Source organism: Empidonax traillii, unplaced genomic scaffold, assembly GCF_003031625.1.
Source record: "Empidonax traillii isolate 1590-97213 ecotype Southwest subspecies unplaced genomic scaffold, ASM303162v1 scaffold68:size1967880, whole genome shotgun sequence".
Classification (NCBI taxonomy): domain Eukaryota; kingdom Metazoa; phylum Chordata; class Aves; order Passeriformes; family Tyrannidae; genus Empidonax; species Empidonax traillii.
Genome location: NW_020955261.1, coordinates 1,569,350 through 1,587,772, shown reverse-complemented (window position 1 = coordinate 1,587,772; position 18,423 = coordinate 1,569,350). Strand labels below are relative to the sequence as shown.

Sequence of the window (18,423 nt, the reverse complement as noted above, 5' to 3'; positions counted from 1 at the left end):
TTTTAATGATTAAGAACCACAATCTGCAAGCAGTTGTCCTCAAAAGTACCTTCACTCACTACTGAGCATGTTTGCAGGATCAAACCCCCAAAAGTGAAACAGGTCTACCAACACAGATTTTTTTAGAATCCCAAGGCTTCCTTATCCACTTATTTATTTCCATAAATGACGTCTGTGCAAGCAGTCTGAGCTGTCTGCCAGGCTACCTGTCTTTTGGTTGCAAATATTTTCGTGTGACAGTAACACCGTGATTCTGCGGCATAATGGAGAATCAGTTTTAATTCACTGAAGCTGTAGATATATGCAGGTACTCAAAAGGCTGCGTAATCAAAAAATTAAAGTTAAAATGGGGGGAAAGAAAAGATAGTAGTTCTATTTCTAAATATATTGGGAAGTGACGCATTTATAATAAATATAGTCTATAGTCTATCCAGAGACAGATTTCACAAGCAGTCCTCTCAGTTATAGAACACTTCATAAGATAAATGCAAAGAGCCACCCCCAACCTTTCTAAATCTTAAATATTAATCAGATTTTCTTTCTATGGTATATTAACAGAATATTTACCTTGCCTAATCGCTGATGTTCTTCAAAAGCAGAAATCAGTTCTTGTGCCCACTTTATTTTTTCAGGGCTCGGAGAGAACTGTTCCTGGACAACAGCAATTTGGTTGGGGTGAATCACCTGCTTACCTACAAAAAAGATTAATAACACCAGAATCATGCATCGACAAACAGATGTTCAAGCAAAATGTTCCAACCACTTGAGGCTCTCATATGCCTTGCAGACTTTTTTGCTCTTTAGCTAATTATTTTACTTGATTTTTTTTTTTTATTTTTAAAACTGGAAAACAGCTTCTTGCCAAAATTTTTGAAGAATAAAAATAAAAAATGGTATGCTTGTATTCAGTATAGTTTAAAAGAACCCATGATGCTTTCTCCTCCCTTCCCGTTTTGATCCATATGTCTCTCAGTCATTTCAGGTGCAATTGTTTGTCTGGGGCAGTCAATAACACTTAAGTATAATGCATCTCTGAATTTAACAATATAAATAACAGCTCCAGACACTCTTAAATAAGTTGTATTAAAGTGTGTTCAGAAAATGAGATCTGAAGGAGACGGCGAGAGATTTGTGGGACTGAAAAGTTTCCAGTAACCTAGGGATCATGCCCTAAATTCTCAGCATTGGCTTGGCATCATAAAATCTTCAATGGTGTTCAAACTGTTGTTGCTGCAATTGTTGGCAGTTGCAGGTAGGCTGCAATATTTATTTAGTCACCAGTATGCTAAACAACTACCAGCAGTGCCCTGAGGTTTTATGAAGCAGGTCTTTTTTAATCCTTTCCTGTATAAACATAAGTTAATAAAATAAAATAAAATAAAAAGTTGCCTTTTTTTTTTTTTTTACTAGAGATTTTCAAACATGAATAGACAGCCACATAATCCATTTTAATCCGTGATTGTATTTAGCTACCTTAAAACAAATACACGTCAAATTTGTTCGCTAGTTTTAAAACTACAGCGTTTGACATTATTAGTTCATTTCTATGCGAATTTCACAGACTGGTGTGATTTCTGCAGTTTGCTTTCAAAGTATTTTAATAAAGAGAGGCTACCGTAATTCCCAGTTTCCCGTGGAATTAATGGCTCTCCTCGGTGCCAGATAACAAAACTAGTTAGAGGGATGAGCCTGATCCCGCAAGCCTGCCAGCAAGTGAGCAGTCCCCTGCAGATCGAGGGTCCCACAGCCCTGCCGTCCTGCCGCCCGCTGCAGCCTCTCGCGGGAGCGAGACTTGCACGCAAGGAAAAGTTTTGGAGTGTCAGGACCTAAGGAGGTTTCCTGCGCGAGGGGGTCTGCTCCCGCATTCTCAGTGACATTGAGCTCGTTAGGAATCGGCCCATCACTTGATCTGAGAAGCCTCATGCGTGGCCGCAGAAATAAACCTATTTTTCAATGAAATAACCACCGCAAAAAAACCCTGGGATTACTTTTATCAGACTACAGTGCATCTGGGTGATAACCTGGAGTACAAAGTAAATCTACTTAATTAAATGAGCAAAGAAATAGTAGTCTTTCAGTGGTACTGTGTTCCTTTGCTAAAAACCTTAAGTGGCTCAATTTTATTTCCTATTAAACAACGTTTAATTTATGGTTTTACAGGCATAAAAATACTCAGTTTGAAATTTCAATTTCATAACTATTTTAAAAATAGTTTAAGAATAGGTAAAAGCTTAAAACCCTGTAAGAACTGTATTTTTTTGAAAGAAATTACACGGAGAATTTTTTATAAGATAATCTTTTTTACGTCTACTCAAAGGTTTTTAGTCAATTTAATAAAATAAAATGCCACCATTAATAAGATAATGATGTTCCTTATTTGCAATATCAGAAATTCTCCCTAGCTAAACTACTAATTCTAAAATTGAAGTGTGTACCAACAATTCTTGAAAAATCTTAAGGAGCTTAACTTTCGGGGAAAAATATTGAGTATATTTTAAATTATATTTAAAGTCAGTCTATAATTATAACAAAATGAAAAATACACATACAGGATTTTTAAAAGTGTAAAAAACATTTCTGTAAAAATATTTGCTTTTATAAAAATGCCTGTAGCAGTAATCTGTGCATTTTATCATCAAAACACTACTGAACAATTTACAGAGAATATAATCTGACTTAATTGATTTATAGCACTTGGTTGATTTTTGTCACAGGCTACATATCCAAATAACTGTATAAGAGACACAATGCCATGCAGGAACGAAGCAAATATTTTAAACAGAATTGTTGTTATTGACAAGTTACTGAGAGAGTGCAAAATTGGAAGACATTAAAATTTATGACCATGAAATCCTTTTTACAGTACCACTTGATATATCGTGCTTTAAATCAATACCTGTCAAGTCTTTTAGGTAACTCTATGATGGTGTCATTTTAGTCTTCTACAAAGGACTGCAAAAGAGAGGAAACCTATACTGTTTCGTGTTTATATCTGGCTTCTCAGCATGTAGCACAGGACTTTCTACAATAACTAAGTCATCTGTTAAAACGTATGGCAAGGTTTACCTAATTTTTTGCATAGACATTTCTAAAACCTACGCCTATTTATATAGGCGACACACTGTTTTAAAAGTCCACAGGTACTGGTATTGTAAAACATCTTGGTGTGTGTTTATGGCTGTATATGTATATAAATAAATATATATAAATATACATATGAAAGGGCTATTGATTTGGCTAAATTTGAAAACATTTGTTTTCATGTTAACACACTCACTGAAGGAAAGCCAGGCTGCTTTTAAGATAACTGGAAAAGAAAACTTGGTTAGAATAAGCAGTGAGGTTCACAACAGTAATTACATAGCTGGTAAATTCTTTGTTATATTATTTCACTTGTTTAATCTCGAGTGAGCGTATTTGATTACACTAAGGTAAATTCTACTGGTGTAATATGGGGATATCTAAGGACACATACCTTTAGTAAATATTTTGGATTTACATTGCTTCTGAGGGTAGTGAATTCAGCCCTTTGCATACAAATAAATGAGTGTTCTCCAGCTAAGAGAGCAGTTTGGAAGCCTCAGGTCATCTGATTCTTTGTGAAAAAGTAGCAAGAAGGAACCTTATATATTTAAAAATTAGAAGAATTGCATGTTTTGGACTTGTTATTAACGCAACATTTCAGCACTTTACTCTCACATTATCAGAGGACTGTCAGTGACAAATACGATGTACATACTTCTGCTGTATACAAGGTCATGGATTAAGCTAAGACCCATTTGTAATTTTCTGTGATGAATGAAATTGGAAATGTTAAAATGTTTCATTTACATAGGTTTGGGAAAAAAATTTGCTTTCAGTTTTGAAATTACATTTTATTTTAATTAAAACAAGAAGGAAAGATTATAAAAGCATTAGATAGACTGGAAAAAAAAAGAAACAAAGAACAAGTGAAACATTTTAGATCGATCTAAATTTTTTTTTTTTTTTGTTACAAAATAAAATGAAAAATGCTGTTTTGTTTTAGCTTAAACAGATTTTTAATTTTTTGCCCCCCCCCCCATCAGAAAAGTCAGTATTGCCTGTCTCTAATTATGGTTGGACTGGTCAGGTTGTTTGCTGGATTTTGGAAACATGTTTTTTCCCTGCGGAAAGGCAGGAGGCAAAGAGCGGGAGCTGTGAGTTCACCTTTATGAAGTCTATGCCTTTTACAGACCTTTACTCCATGTATGGAAAGGCAAGACACATCTAGTGTGGCCAAGTTAGAAAGTCACTATACACTCTAAATTGCCACATGTGACCTTTTTGTTTGTCTCCTGTCTGGACTCTGTCAGACAATGTCAGACAACTTCCACCATAAAGTCTGTGGAGTCCAAACCACCATCAACACTGGTTATGCTGAGCATTTCTAAATTTCCGAAATTGGCAGCCTGAGTTAAGTATTTAAATGCACATTAAGCATTCAGAAAGAGTGCTCTCAAAGGTGCTAGGCATCTGCAGCTCCATCTTCTGTCAACAGGAGGTTCAGATGCTTATTTTTTTTCAAAAATCAAACCTTTCCTTAAGCTAGGAAATATTGCTTGAGACTAGGTAGCCGTCAGCAGGTGCTACCATTCAGCAGCTCTATTATTTTTCCAGCTTCAGAGGCAGATGAGTGGAAGTCCACATGGCCATGGATAATGTAGCTGTGAGGAGCTAGCCATTTCACCTCTGAAACAATATTTGGTTTTGCAAATGTCGAAGCTCATCAGACAGTAAAGCAGAGTTTGTGCTGAAGAGCATCGATCGCTATTCTTTTTCTTTGGAAGCCAAAATCACTTAAAATAACACTTGCTTTTTTCACTTAGTGCTTTAAGATATCATGTAAAGCTAACTGTAAAACCAGAGTTTGCTAGGTGGCGTTGCCAGGACCCTTGCTTTTGGTAACAAAAACCCAAGGGATGTACTAGTAGTGTATGTATACCCTGAGTGATGTTTAGAGAAAGAATAATGAAATGTTCGTCCTATGTATTACAATTCTCTAATGCACGTGTCAAATGGCTGTTTTCTATGGCAGAACCCCAAACTTTGGTGACTGCACTGTCCCAACAGGGTGACCGAGTGACCTGGTACACCAATCACAGTGTAACAGGCCGCATTACAGGACTCAGGGGGAAGGAGCCTGCTGCTCTTGCTCTCTGCCAATACCCATAGGTGTCACCAGCACTTACTGGCAGGGGAGCCAGGAGATGAGAAACAAATCAAAGAAAATAATAAGAAAATAACTTTCTCCTAACAGTTAGCATACGAGATTGGCTTCTCCCCTCCTTTGCCTAAAAAGTATCTTTTAGCAACTGCTGTTGTTAAAACAAAGAGAAAAAGCTACAGCTGTTGAGTGGCCATTGCAGAGTACAGTATCACCTTTCCCGTGCTCTGTGATGGGATGAATCACTGCACAGCCTCTACCCCAACTTCTCTTCAAAACGAGTCACACGCTTCATGGGATGTGGTTTTAGAAAGCAGCCTGTGACTTTTTAGGCAAAATTTCCAGCTGCAATTTTTAAGATGTTAATAAACATAGAAGAGCTTGGTATAATGAGTTTTTCCATAAATGACCTGAAATTAAAAATCAAGTTATTTGTCTAAGTTACAGTAAATGCAGCAATATGTTTAAAATGCAGAAGATATGCATTATTTCGAGACATTGGCAGAAAGTCATACCGGTGAATCCCATTGAGGCACCTTCTCTTGATTGCCTGCGGAGCCCATCTTCATCGTGGAAATCGATGTAAACAAGGTCTATTGCTTGAAGGCCAAATGCCTTTGCTGTGACTATTATTTTTTGCCTGGCATATAGAATATCATGGGTTTCCTTACTGCTTGTTGCACCTACGAAAATAATGAAACCAAAGAGTCTTTTATGACAAGAGTCTTTCAAACCTTTGACAAGAGTCTTTTATGATGACAAGAGTCTTTTAAACCGGCTTTAAATATTTCCTGTTGAAAAAAAAAAAAAAAAAGGAAAGTTTGAGATGGTGTTTAATTAATTTAGAAAACAGAAGAGGGGTGTAAGGCTATATAGCTGCAATGATACTGTTTTGAGGAAAAAACCCGCTACTTTAGCAAAAAAAAAAAAAAAAGCCCTCTCTTTTAAACACTAGCTCATAAACTCAGATTTTGATTTGGTTTAAATTAGAAGTTGTAAGACTGAATTCAGTGTAAGCTTTGTCTGCTGAGGACTGCTGACTTGGAAATAAAATGAAGCAATTATTTGATTTTAGTATTTACTGCATGTACAGTGAGAAGCATTACAGCAAGAGAAGCTCTACAAAAATTGATATACTGAGTCCAACTAAATGGTTAAAAAATTCACACTGAGAATAGAATTGCACTTTCCTTCTTTCTGATTCTTGTCACAACTGATGTCCTAAGCTGAATATTTAAGCTTTAGTATTTGAATGAAAAAATGATGGTAGATGACTTTTGAGAAGAAGCAAAAGTATTCATGAGACTTCATGTGCTCACAGGGCACCAGTTAATCAACGTGCTTATGTGAGGACTGGTGGTAAAAAATTAATAACAAAATAATAATAATGTCATATTTAGACACAGATTTCCAGTTTGTAAGGAATATTTTATAAAGCAATGCTAATTTTTACAGTAACATACTTATTTTTAATTTAGAGGTTGATAGCTCTGTGCTTTTATATTTTATCTTTAAACTGAATCAGAAGCTAAGTGGCTTCTTATAAAAGCAATGGTGAAGCACTTTTTATGTTTTAGGAAGGCTAATAGTGCTTTCCTGTGAATATGTGGCTGTAATGACATGTGACACATTTAAAGTAAATTTATGAAAGCAAAATGTAGCAGGAGAGTGTGCATGATGTCAAAAGCCTGAATGACAGTTGTCTATGAGGAAGTGATGAAGCAGACACAAGAATTTTAGGACTTTCAAATGTAGTTCTAAAAAGCATGTGCATATTGCGTATTTATAGAATATTTTAAAATTATTTCAGTGACTCAACAGGTTTTTTTTCTCATTAATTTTTGGTGCTGAATGGCAAGAAGCACAAGGAAGTGTCAACGCCTTGTAAAATCCAGGGACCATGTTTTACATGTTTTAATTTGCCAGTGATGCATTCTGCATTGAAAAAAATTAATGAGAAAAGTGAAAACATAAAATGCAGAATCAAGTGTTGTCATTGTTGCTGTTGGAAATGCCACAGGCTTCTCCAATGCAAATGCCATACATAAACATTCATAATAAAGAAATAAGTAACAACCTATGCTGGCACGGAAATCCTCTCCTCCAAAGACGACTGCGTCCAAATGAAAGCCAACCTGGGATCCTTTTTTCAGAGCTTCTTCACAGACAGCCTTCAGATGAGAACAGAGTATTAATTTCTACAGAAATGCAGGCTGCAGAAACTACAGAGGATATCACAGCAACTCAGTGTTACCAAAATACTTCAGCAAAATTTGGTCCTATTAAGCAAAGCTGTGGTTGGTGCTTGACTATGCACAGTGTTTTAAAATGACTCAGCAAAAGAAAAAAAGTATTTTTCTTTCCCTTAGCACCTCTGTCCCTAGGCTGTGTAAATACAGGACAACATAGCAGGTTCCCCACCTTCTAGTTAACATAATGCCCTGGGTATTACTGTGATCACTACTTCAGATATCTATGTAACAATACGAAACAAAACATTTGGGAATTACTGCTTGAAAGCAAGCAAAAAAGTATTAAATTTGATTAGTTTGAGATGCAATATATCTGTATGACAAACATAATTAAAGATCAGAATCTCTTTTATGAAATAAATAATATGAATGGTTTAGAATTATTGTAGATTCTTTACAGGATATAAGGATTTCTTATAGGATTGCCAATTTGAAGTCTTCTGCTACATAAAACTAATAATTAGCTAAGGAAGTTAAAAATGCAACAAGTTCTGCAGAAAAGCATTAAAATAAAAGTAAGAAAAATTTTACTCTAAGAAGAGAGTATCAGTGCTATTTTATATCAATGTTTGGATAGTATAAGTATTTTTTAAGGCTAAGGTACTTGGAGAGAGACAGATGTCATTAGCAGCTCTACCAATGCTACAGTTCTTCTACGGCAGTTAGTGGGACACAAAAATATTCTTTATCAGAGTGCTTTAAAAGGCAACTCTCCTGCCAACATCAGGAACTGCAATATTAAACCTCCACTTTGAAATACTGTAGGTGAAGAAAAACCTCAGAGGGTTTAAAATATGGTTTAATTCTTCGTTTGTACACTGGACAGGAGCGTGTCCGTTTGGTTACTGCTTTATTATGCTCCCAGATAGGTTGGTGTGTGCTGTACGATAAGTGGTTGTATCAAATGAGCAGGTTGCCTGTGAGGCCTGCCGGTACTTCTGGAGGTACTTCTGATCTGTGTGTCCTCAGCTGGTCTGAAACTTTTCCCTTAGAGCTTGGGAGGGGAACACAGAGTTTCTTGTGCATGCACAAGGTCTTCCGTTTTCATTACCACGCTGCTTTGCCTTTCTGAAAAATCTGGACTCAATAGTAAGGGTAGGGGAGTGATTTATATTAAAATGAAATTTATAAATTACTCTAAAAATTATCATGTTCTTCAGATATTTTCAAAGTTAATTAAACTTCAAATCTTAGGATTAAACACTTCATCATATGCATGAAGAAACTGTAACATGGAATTTGGTTGTAATGTTACCAGTAGAAACCATTATAAAGATGCAAGTTTAGCAATAGTGAAAGGACGATTAACTCTTTTATCTAATTGAATGTTATACAAAAGTTGAGCCTGACAGCTACTAAATAGCCAAGTGTACTGCAACACTGAGTATTCCAAATCTTTGGAGAAGCCTGTTTCCACTCCAAGTGCGTTCAAAACAGTAACAGGAATGCAGAGACATTTTGTTATTTGGCATGGATTGTCTGGAACTGTCCTGTCACTGGAATATTTTGAATTTATGAAGGACTTTCCAGTACAAACAATCAGAGTTTAATGTGCAAATGTTCTGGGGATTGAACAATATGTTTAGTATTTTTTAACCTCTATTCTGCTTATCCTAGTTTGCTGAGGTGGCAAAATATGAACACTTCAAGACTTGCTTACCTTAAAATTGAGCAAGCCCATTGCAGTTTCCACAAAGGGGATAAAATTCATTGGCTCTACAAGTGTTCGGCCTTTTAGGTGATGTAAGAATTTGTCTGAAAACTAAAACTAGACAGAATGAGCTATCAGAGAGGAAAAAAAGAACAGTCTACTTGTATATATAACATGTTAAATATTCACCTGACTATAACAAACACCTCTCCCCACCCCAAAACCTGATAATTAAAAAAAATTAAAGCAGTTTTTAACAAGGCCTGCGATTTGAAACCGCAGCATTCCCATACATTTGGAGGTTGGTTTGCAAGGAAAAAAGAAAAAACAAACAACTAGGCTTAGCACCTCTCACCCTGGCTTAGTGCAATGCAAATCCGCGGGCCCTGGAAAACAATGAAGTGCTGCTGTACCTGAGGTCCGGTTTTGTTTCAGGTCCAGCACTGCCATCACTGGAAGCACTCCCCAGCCTTCTAAGTGGCATCCGTATTATTCATTACGGCACCGTTACCCTTTTGTTCAATAGGCTTTTCTTCATAATTTTTTAGCTTACCTAGGAAGGCCTTAAAAAGGAAGTTTAATTCTTTGAAGACCAAAGCTTGCCAATTTTTTCCATGAGACCAGTTCACAGCTAGCTCTGAGCTGCCAGTGGGGTAGCCCAAATTCCAAAATCTATCATCTGGAAACATACAAAAGCTCTTGCACAGATTTTTCCCCTTTCAATAGGAAAAAAAAAAAAAAAAAAAAGGAGGAAAAAACCTTCAGCCCTATATTGTAAATCTATTATATCTGTCCAGATCACGTAATTTATGTTGAGATAAACATATTGCAGGTACTGCAAAAATGTTAGTAAATAAAGACAGAAATAACATGCATATATTTTAAATTTAAGGAATATTCGACTATTAATGGATATCAAAGGAAAGGGAATTTTAATCATCTCTCCATTCAGTCTCAGTTGGGTAAATCATATCTAAGAGATTTGCATAAATATAAACCATCAAAGACTTTTCATCTTCAAAGGGGGTTTCAAGACCCTATAAGCTTTGTACTGTAATCATCGCAGGTCACAACCCTGCAGGAATAAGGCTGCTATGGCAACATAAAAAACTAATGCTTAAGGCTTAGCATAATATTCTGACTAATAGAAAGGAAACTCATTTTAAAAGCTGGCAGCCTATTTACCAGAAGCTGGATTAGAGGTGTTATTTCCCCTTTTAGCTTCCCCCCACCACCCCTCCCCAAAAGAAGGAAAAATCTAATCACCCAGATCTTGAGAAAAAAAAAGCTTTCCAGAGATTTGCAGTAACTTTACAATTAGGCCAAAATAAATCACAGCTTTCTTCCATGAAGAATTCTGCCCTTCCCATTCCTGCTTTCATCGTCACTCTGGCCCTCTCTGTAACTTTTCTTTGGACAAGAGAATTCCACTCAAAAATGTGAAAGGCGACTAAAAAAAAACCAGTGCAATTCACTCTGTGTACAGTACAGCAGGTACTACAGTGACAGAAAACAGTAAAGTTCACCCAGGCAAATGCAAAAAATGAGGTAATAAAATTTTATCATCATATATTCTTATCTGTTTTTGTTTTTTTTTTTTTTTTTAAGAGAAAAAAGTGTAAAGTGCTACTGTATTTATATTTTCGGTGCAAGTTAGGGTTTGTTTTATTTTACAGTATTTTAAAAGTCATGCTCCTGGGATTTTTGCTATCTTTTGTTTTGAAGGTAAAGCAAAAAAAAAGAAAAAAAGCACATTTAATTAAATATTGCCTCCCTTCCTCTCCCTTGTAAAAGATTTGCAATAAGCACCAATACAAAAGGTAACGAGTGGAGAAGTTTCAATTAATTTTTTTTTTTTTTTCAAAAGGAGACGATTAAATGTTTCCGGCCTGGTAAAGTGTTCATTTCAGGGAGAAAGGGGAAAAAAAAAAAAAGAAGGCGGAGGAAAAAAAAAACCCACAAAGCTTGGGGAGGGGATGAAGTAGCAAGGCCTCAGCAATTCTTTCAATTCCAGTGCACACCCAATAGTGTGTCGGGAAGAATGCACACTGGTCGGGATTTGTGGGAGAATTGTCCTGCCACAAAGGAGGGAGAGTTACGCTTGTTATAGTCCAATAAGCCATGCCAGTCAAACAAGTACCCACACTAGGGACAAAAGGAAAGCAAGAGATTCTCACACAAAAGAAAACAAGTAAGCCCATCTTTTAGTTGTGCATCAGCCTCCAGGTTTTCTGCTGCACATAAATAAAAATTAAGGGAGGGGAGCGGGTGGGGGGAAAGAAACAGCTTCTGGGAGACTGAAAAATCACGCCGGAGTGAGTTTTGGGTGGATTGGGAAAAGAAGGCAGTGGCGTTCAGCAGAGTGTGTTCTTTGTGTGCAAAGGTTGGGCAAAGGGAGAGGGAAGCAAAAGGAGGACAATGAGGCAGAAGCTGCTGGGATTGGCTTATTTTCCATGATGGAAATAAAAGTTAGTGAGAGGGGAAGTGGAAGAGGATGAGGGGACGAAGAGCCCCGGTATCCCACCTCCCTGCAAAACCTACTTGGTGGCAGCAAGGGCTCTGCCATTTTGGTATCATGAATATTCATTACTGGCAAGTTACGTCTAACACTTACACGGCTGTAAACCCTGAGAGGTATACTCTGGTTAATTTAATTAAATGTTGGTGGAAGGGGATGGTGTGCCTTCCATCGCAAGCAGCAGAGGCCAAAGGGGCAGCACCACAGAACGGACGGGGCTTGTCACACCCCCAGCATATCGGGCTGTGCTCAGCTGTACGTTCAGGCCTGATCTCCATGGTTTGATCAAGGTTAGATGCTGAGATTAAAATAGATCCTAATACATCTGCCTGCCTTTCATCACAGCTTGCACGCGTGCTAGTTGCTTGGCTAGTGGCTTGCAAAAATATAAAGTGAATAATTAAGCATTATTCCTTTACTGTGATGCTACAGGAATAATGGTATATCTAAACAAGTGTCCCTCTTTTTTTGACAATTAAAACAATTATAGCATAATTAGGCCTATTTCAAAGTTTTCTTAAGTAATTTGACATGCCAACCGTTTATATTTCAGATTTTTATTGGCTGAAAAGTCAGTTGTGAAACAAACACACCTGTCAGCAATTAAAAAGGAAGAAATAGAGAACTGTTCAGGAAATAATATCTGTGCTAATTAAAAACACTAGTTAAAAGCTTCCTGTTTGTTCCTCCAGTTGCCCCAAGGAGTGACCTTCCCCCCAACCAATTTTTTCATATGTCGCTAACATGGTTTCCCATCTCTTGCTTCCAGTGCACGTAACTAAGGCTCATGGACAGCCACTAATTTTCCTTGTTAGAATAGTTAGAGAAGCATCAGGCACTTACTCTTCTATTTTTGATAATACACTCTGACAGCAATATTGGTTCTTTGTTGACTGTGGGAGAAAAATGTCTGGTTTTCTTTATAAATGCAACGTGGTCCATGTATGCTTTTTATACAGCACAGCACATCACATCACACACACATTGAAGTGGATGCATTTCCCAATTAGCTTAGCCAAACAACAACACTATATGGTATTTGCAGCCTTCCTCTTAACTTACAGTCATTCATCTCTGTGCCTGTGTGAACTTGACCCAAGAGCTTCAGTCAAAAGCTACTGTGTTGTTGGTACTCACCCATCTTATTTCTTCAGCATTTTCAACCTTTGGCAGCATCATACTTGAAGGAAGGGTCTTAGACTGCAAAAGCACCTCTAGATCTTCTTCTGCAAGGCCACTGGACACAGAGTTTATCCTGACACATTTTTCAGCACGGCCAAAGTCAAACTCTTCAAGGGTTTTCACAATGGCCAGTCTTGCTTCTCTCTAGAATATATGAGTGTAGAGGTACAAGAAAAGAAAAATAAAGCATATTTTTCTATTGACAGGAAAAGTCACCGAGAAGAAAACTTGTTGAAATACATAGGGAAAAATCTGGACAGCCAGTATATTGGTGTCTCCCAAATGTCTGTCACTCTTGGAGTTCAATTGAAGCATTCATCACCAGCACCTTGCAATTTTACCTTCCACTTTACTGTTTCTTCATAACTGGTAAATTAAATGCTTAGGATTTCTACCACTTGTACAAAACAAGACTTTTGTGTCTGCTGTTGCTGAACACATCTAGCAAACACAAATCTTTACATTAAGAAAATGTGTTGCACTATCTGCTGTCTCAAAAAATGGCACGTTATTAAATCTGCATAAAACAACTAATTTTTGTAATTTGTCTCCATAGTGCCTGGACATCAATAAGTACAGTTGTACATATACTTCTTTGGTTTTCCTTTTCTGCTTGTATTCGAAGTATATTAAAGCCAGTAGTAGAGTTCACAACTTGCATATGAGAACAATGCTGAAATAACTTGGAGATTTTTCTTAAGCCACATAAAAAGATATTCTGCTGACAAAAAATAAAATCTCCAAAAACACACGCTTCCTGTGGTAGCTTGCTATTTTTGTAAATGCAGATTTACAAATCTGTTTAATAGCTGATTTGCATGAAGAATAGTTGCATGCTTTTCTGAAATGAAGTGAATTTCTTAGCCTGGAGAAGGGGGTAGGGGTTGGAAGGAGGGTGCTGGGCTCCTTTCTTCCTGCCAACTGCAGTTTCAACCCCAAATTCCTTCCACTCACCAACAGCCCCTAACAAATTCGCATTGTCAGAATGCACACTTATCAAAAGTCATTTCATTTGTGAAGAGTTTTTATGGGGCTAATAAAACTTTAAAGCTCCTGACTCATGGGGGTTCAGTAATGACTTTAACAATATGCAGTCGCTGAATAGAGATGCTTTTCAAGAAAACAGGCAAACTCAAGGGGAAAAAATAAATAAATAAAAAAAATCATCAAAGTTAATATCCAGGCTAATACCAATCAGCAAGAGGGCACATGACAGTAGATTTAAACCAGACGGATGCAAATCTCTGCCGGTGAGAGGGGCAGAGGTGGTTTCCCAATGTGGTCTGAGTTAAACAGTGTGAGGGAACAGTAGCTTACAGTTGTCAGGCCCGATGAGAACAGGGTCTCCTAGGCCAGTTTAAGACAGCTCTGCAGTGTACTGATTTACAGGGCTGGGACCCCTGATAATTAGGGTAAGTTTAGAGCAAAGCAATTGATGGCTCTAACTGGTTAAAAGGAAGGAATAATGAAGCAGAAAGTTAATGAAATCTGAAGTGAACAGCCTTCAGCTTGGGGCTACTAACCGTGCTTCTCCCAAGGTTGGGAGCATATGCCCGTTAATCGGACAGACGGGAACAAGGAGCCCATGTATGTATCCCTGTGTTGCGATCAAGGGGCACGTTCAGAGGTAATCTTTGGAAAATGCAACCCAGAACATTTGAACTGCTGTGAATGGACTCTGTCTGGGGCCATTAGGAAAGCCACATAAAGATGTATGCAGTTTAGTACAAACATGTCCAGCTGGAAGACAGCTCTGGCGCATAGCTGTCTAAAATGACTCTTCCAAATTAGGTAAACCGAACCATATGATGCTAATACTGGGTAATACAAATCCCCTATGTTTTCCTTCTCCAACCAGCAGTAATGGGTGTCTAGGGCTGGGCTGAAAGCTTCTGGATATGATGCAGAAGGGTAGCTTAAAAACACACTCCAAACCAATTTATGCTTTTAATTAAAGTCAGATTATCACTGTTTCAGCACACACCAATCCAATTTGCAAAAGAAAGATCTCTCCAAAGTATCCACTAAGGCAGCATCCAATTCCAAATGGAGGCGCATCTCTAGCAAACTTACAGCCTAATTTGTTGTTTTTTTTTTTTTTTTTTTCCAGAATATAATAATGAGTAATAGACCATCTCATATCTCTTTTTCTCCTCAGTCTGCAAACTCCCTTCCCAAAAAAGACAGATCGTGTCTTTCTAGGTATATTTCCATACAAAACACTTATTAACAGGCTGTTGCTGTTATCAATTTACATAAACTAAATGTGCAGCCCTCTGGTACATATCCCAAAAATAACCAACAACTTCACTGAATTTATACCAACCAACAAACATGGGGAGGGGGTTGTTGTTTTTTTTTCCCATATTTTAATAGAAAATATGTTGCTATGTTAGTTAACACACCCATGCCATCTGTTGGGTTGAAAATTGATGCATTTTCTTAGAACCGCTACGTTTTAGATCTGTCTGCCTAGATACCCCAGGAATGGAAACATTACCCATCCATGATATAATACTATTCACTGCAGTTTCCACATCAAGATTCAATTTATGTTTTTAATTGTGAAACAAACTGAGGGCACCTGGTTACCAAAGCCAGAGCTTATGATAGGGCTGACTCAGTGCCGACCCTTCCTACAATGGAGAAAATCCCACTGATGTTAGTGGGGTGTATCAGCTCTCCACGCAGGTTTGCAATAAAACATTTCATGGATAAATAAAAAAAATATGCTAAAACCTCTGACTAAATCTACTAAAACCATGGAGCAAAGGGAGAGCCCTTTCTACCTCATTACACAGGGAAATGTAGATGCTAATCTTATGGTAGGATTCATGCAAAACCTAAAATTCTAAGATAGGTAAACTACTTCAACATAAAACAGAGAAATAAGTAGTCCTTGGCACAATAATATATTTACAGAAGTAGATGCAGAAATAAGCACATTTTTCAGACACTGACAAGAATGAGCAAACGAGAATTTTTAAGGAATGGTGAAAGAAGTTATTTGCCCTGTTCTTCACACAAGAACTACAACATCAGATAATACTTGGTCATGAAAGAATAGCTGAGGAAGAAATAAACTTGATTGTTAAGTAAACTATTTCATGCCCAGGTAGCTTGGGGTGGTGGTGTCCTCATTGGGTCCCGCATGAGTTGGGTTCTTAACTGAACTAGAGAGAAAGACAACAGAGAGTTTCATGGTAAACTGTGGTACTATAAAAAGACACTAGATTTGCAACTTGTGTTGGAAAGCTCACTGGGAAAAAAAAAAAGGTTGTTCAGGGTGGCTACTTTAGTATCTCTTCTGTTTGACTCTGAGGAGGACACAGGAAGATGTTCATTATCACATGCAGCTACACCAACTGGAGAAGATAAAGGTTTTGGTGACGCAGCATTGCTAACAAATCCACTGCTACCCAGACACACAAACACTGAAATAAAAATTGGGAATACGCATATTGCTGGCTCGACTGGCACCCATTAAACCTAATAACTAACCATCCTCGAGAGTTTCTAGCTCTGAATTATCAAATCTGCAAAGAAAACAACATCCGTCCACTTTTACACTCCAGTGGAAGAGGTGGTCCCTCGCGGCAGGGCTGCGCGGTCTCGCCATCTGGAGAATAAATCGAGTGTGAAGTACAGTATAGTTTGGGACTAAGCTCCGTGGCGGCAGCCCAGCAGTTAGTTCATTAGTCCCAAACTTGTGGGGATTAGTACGGTATCAGCTCTACTGTTGGATGGGATCAGGCAGGCAGAGCGCGAGACTTGAGGAAGGGGGTGGTGCTAAAGAAGGAGCCCCTTGGGCTTATTTATAAAACTACACAATATAAGCGCACCTAAATAGGTGCTTTTGGTTAACAGTATTAGAAACCGTTTCCTATCAGCTGAATCAGTACCTTTTCATTTTTCCTTCTTTTCTTTATTTCCTGTTTTTTTCCTTTAAGTTATATGTCAAGACATAGAAATTTCTGCTTCAAAACAGAAGGAATGCCACAGAGCTGGAAGCTCAACCACCCACTCACCCTGGACATACTGTTAATACAGCAAAAATGAAGCAAAGATGGTCAGATTAACAGCAGATGGAAAAATTACATTTTCTTCTTTCTTTTCAAACTGGTATGATACCCTACAAACCAGTTTTCCGGCACTGTGATTTCTAGACCTACCTGATTTTGAGGACAAAGTCTCCATTTTGCTTTAACATTTTTGCCTAGTCGTACACCCTTTTTTTTCAAAAGACCCTCAGGTCTTAATATAAAGATGGTGTTCATATGTAAAGATATGTTTATGTATAGATCTTATCCTTTAAAATCTTTTGGTAGTAATTCTTCATATGGAAATATAACTATATGATGTGCTAAAATGGCAGGCCAGAATCTATCATCCTCATTGCCATAATAAGTTGGCATATTTCAAATGGGAGAGGAAAAATTAATTACTATAATCACAATTCAAGATTTTTTTTTTTTTGTGACAGGTCTGACATGGTAAAAACATACAATTATGTGTTAATGTTAATTCCTTGGAGTTGTTTGTTTATAGGACTTGATATTGCTGAATTTTTTGTCACTTATATTAGTGCCTGCCCTGTGAATGTGCCTCTCAAATAAGCTTTTGCAGAAGTGCATAAATATATTATATACCCATAGTGATTTTTGTGCAGAATTCAGTTTCTTTGGGGGAAAGCCTGATATTTTTTCATGCCTAATTTTCCAGCAATGAAGTGATGCCATATAGAATGATACTGCATTTAGTTTCAAATTCATAAATGAAACTGGCAAGAGAAAAGACAAATTACATTTGTTTTTAAGGAAACAAAGAGAACTCTAACTGTGGGGCAGAGCATTTCTGAGATCAGGAGGTGCTTGTCTCACAAGACTTGCCTTCTACCTTAGATGCATCAGGTACTTGTGAGAATAAATCTTTGAAATGGCAAATACTTATTTCTAGTTAGCCTTGTTAGACTGAAAAACTGTTGTAAAATATGCATACATCACAAAGCCTCCAGGAAGCGGTTATTAAATATTTTCTTATTGTTATCCTTGAGCAGATAATCAGTTAATGAGCTTTTAAAGACTTAGGAAATTTTAGAACACATTTTCTTTTGATTCAACATGGAACACACCAAACCCACCATGTAACTAACCCTAAATGAAAGAAAGGGCAGGAGTGGGAAAGAAGAGGGGAAATAGGGTCTCCATCATGTATGTCAGTGTTTCTCCTCTGTTCAGGCAAACACATGCTTTAGAGTAATGCAAGATATCGATTTTTCTGCTACTCTTTCCTGAAATCTTTAAATTATTTTTTTAATAATTATTTGGTCTATTCAAGCTTTTTTTTTTTTTTTTTTTTTTTTTTTTTTTTTTTTTTTTTATTTTTTTTATACCAACCTTTTTGCTTGTCTGAAAAAGATTCTCCATGACATAATGACTCATCTAACTCTGTGCATCTCTAGCATCTGCTGCTTTTCTGTCTGCTCTGCTAATTGTCTTTACATGCAGTACATGGTCTAGCAACACTAAAATGGCGCAAACATCGATAATCAGCATTGTGAATTAAGCAGCAATTTAATTATGCTCTACTGAGGAAACCTAATTTCTTTGCCCATTTTCTTAGATGTTTCATTTAA

General features: G+C 37.2%; 1 protein-coding gene across 1 annotated transcript in view; it reads right to left on the bottom strand.

The window, feature by feature from the left end:
* CLYBL (citrate lyase beta like) overlaps positions 1 to 18,423 on the bottom strand; it is a 130,202-nt gene that overhangs the window by 15,434 nt on the left and 96,345 nt on the right. Inside the window, exons 3-7 of the mRNA XM_027880365.1 lie at positions 12,744 to 12,932; positions 9,098 to 9,199; positions 7,263 to 7,356; positions 5,701 to 5,868; positions 568 to 692 (exon numbers count right to left, since the gene is read on the bottom strand). Of these exons, the coding sequence (XP_027736166.1) occupies positions 568 to 692; positions 5,701 to 5,868; positions 7,263 to 7,356; positions 9,098 to 9,199; positions 12,744 to 12,932 (678 nt within the window). The remainder of the gene's footprint in view (positions 1 to 567; positions 693 to 5,700; positions 5,869 to 7,262; positions 7,357 to 9,097; positions 9,200 to 12,743; positions 12,933 to 18,423) is intronic.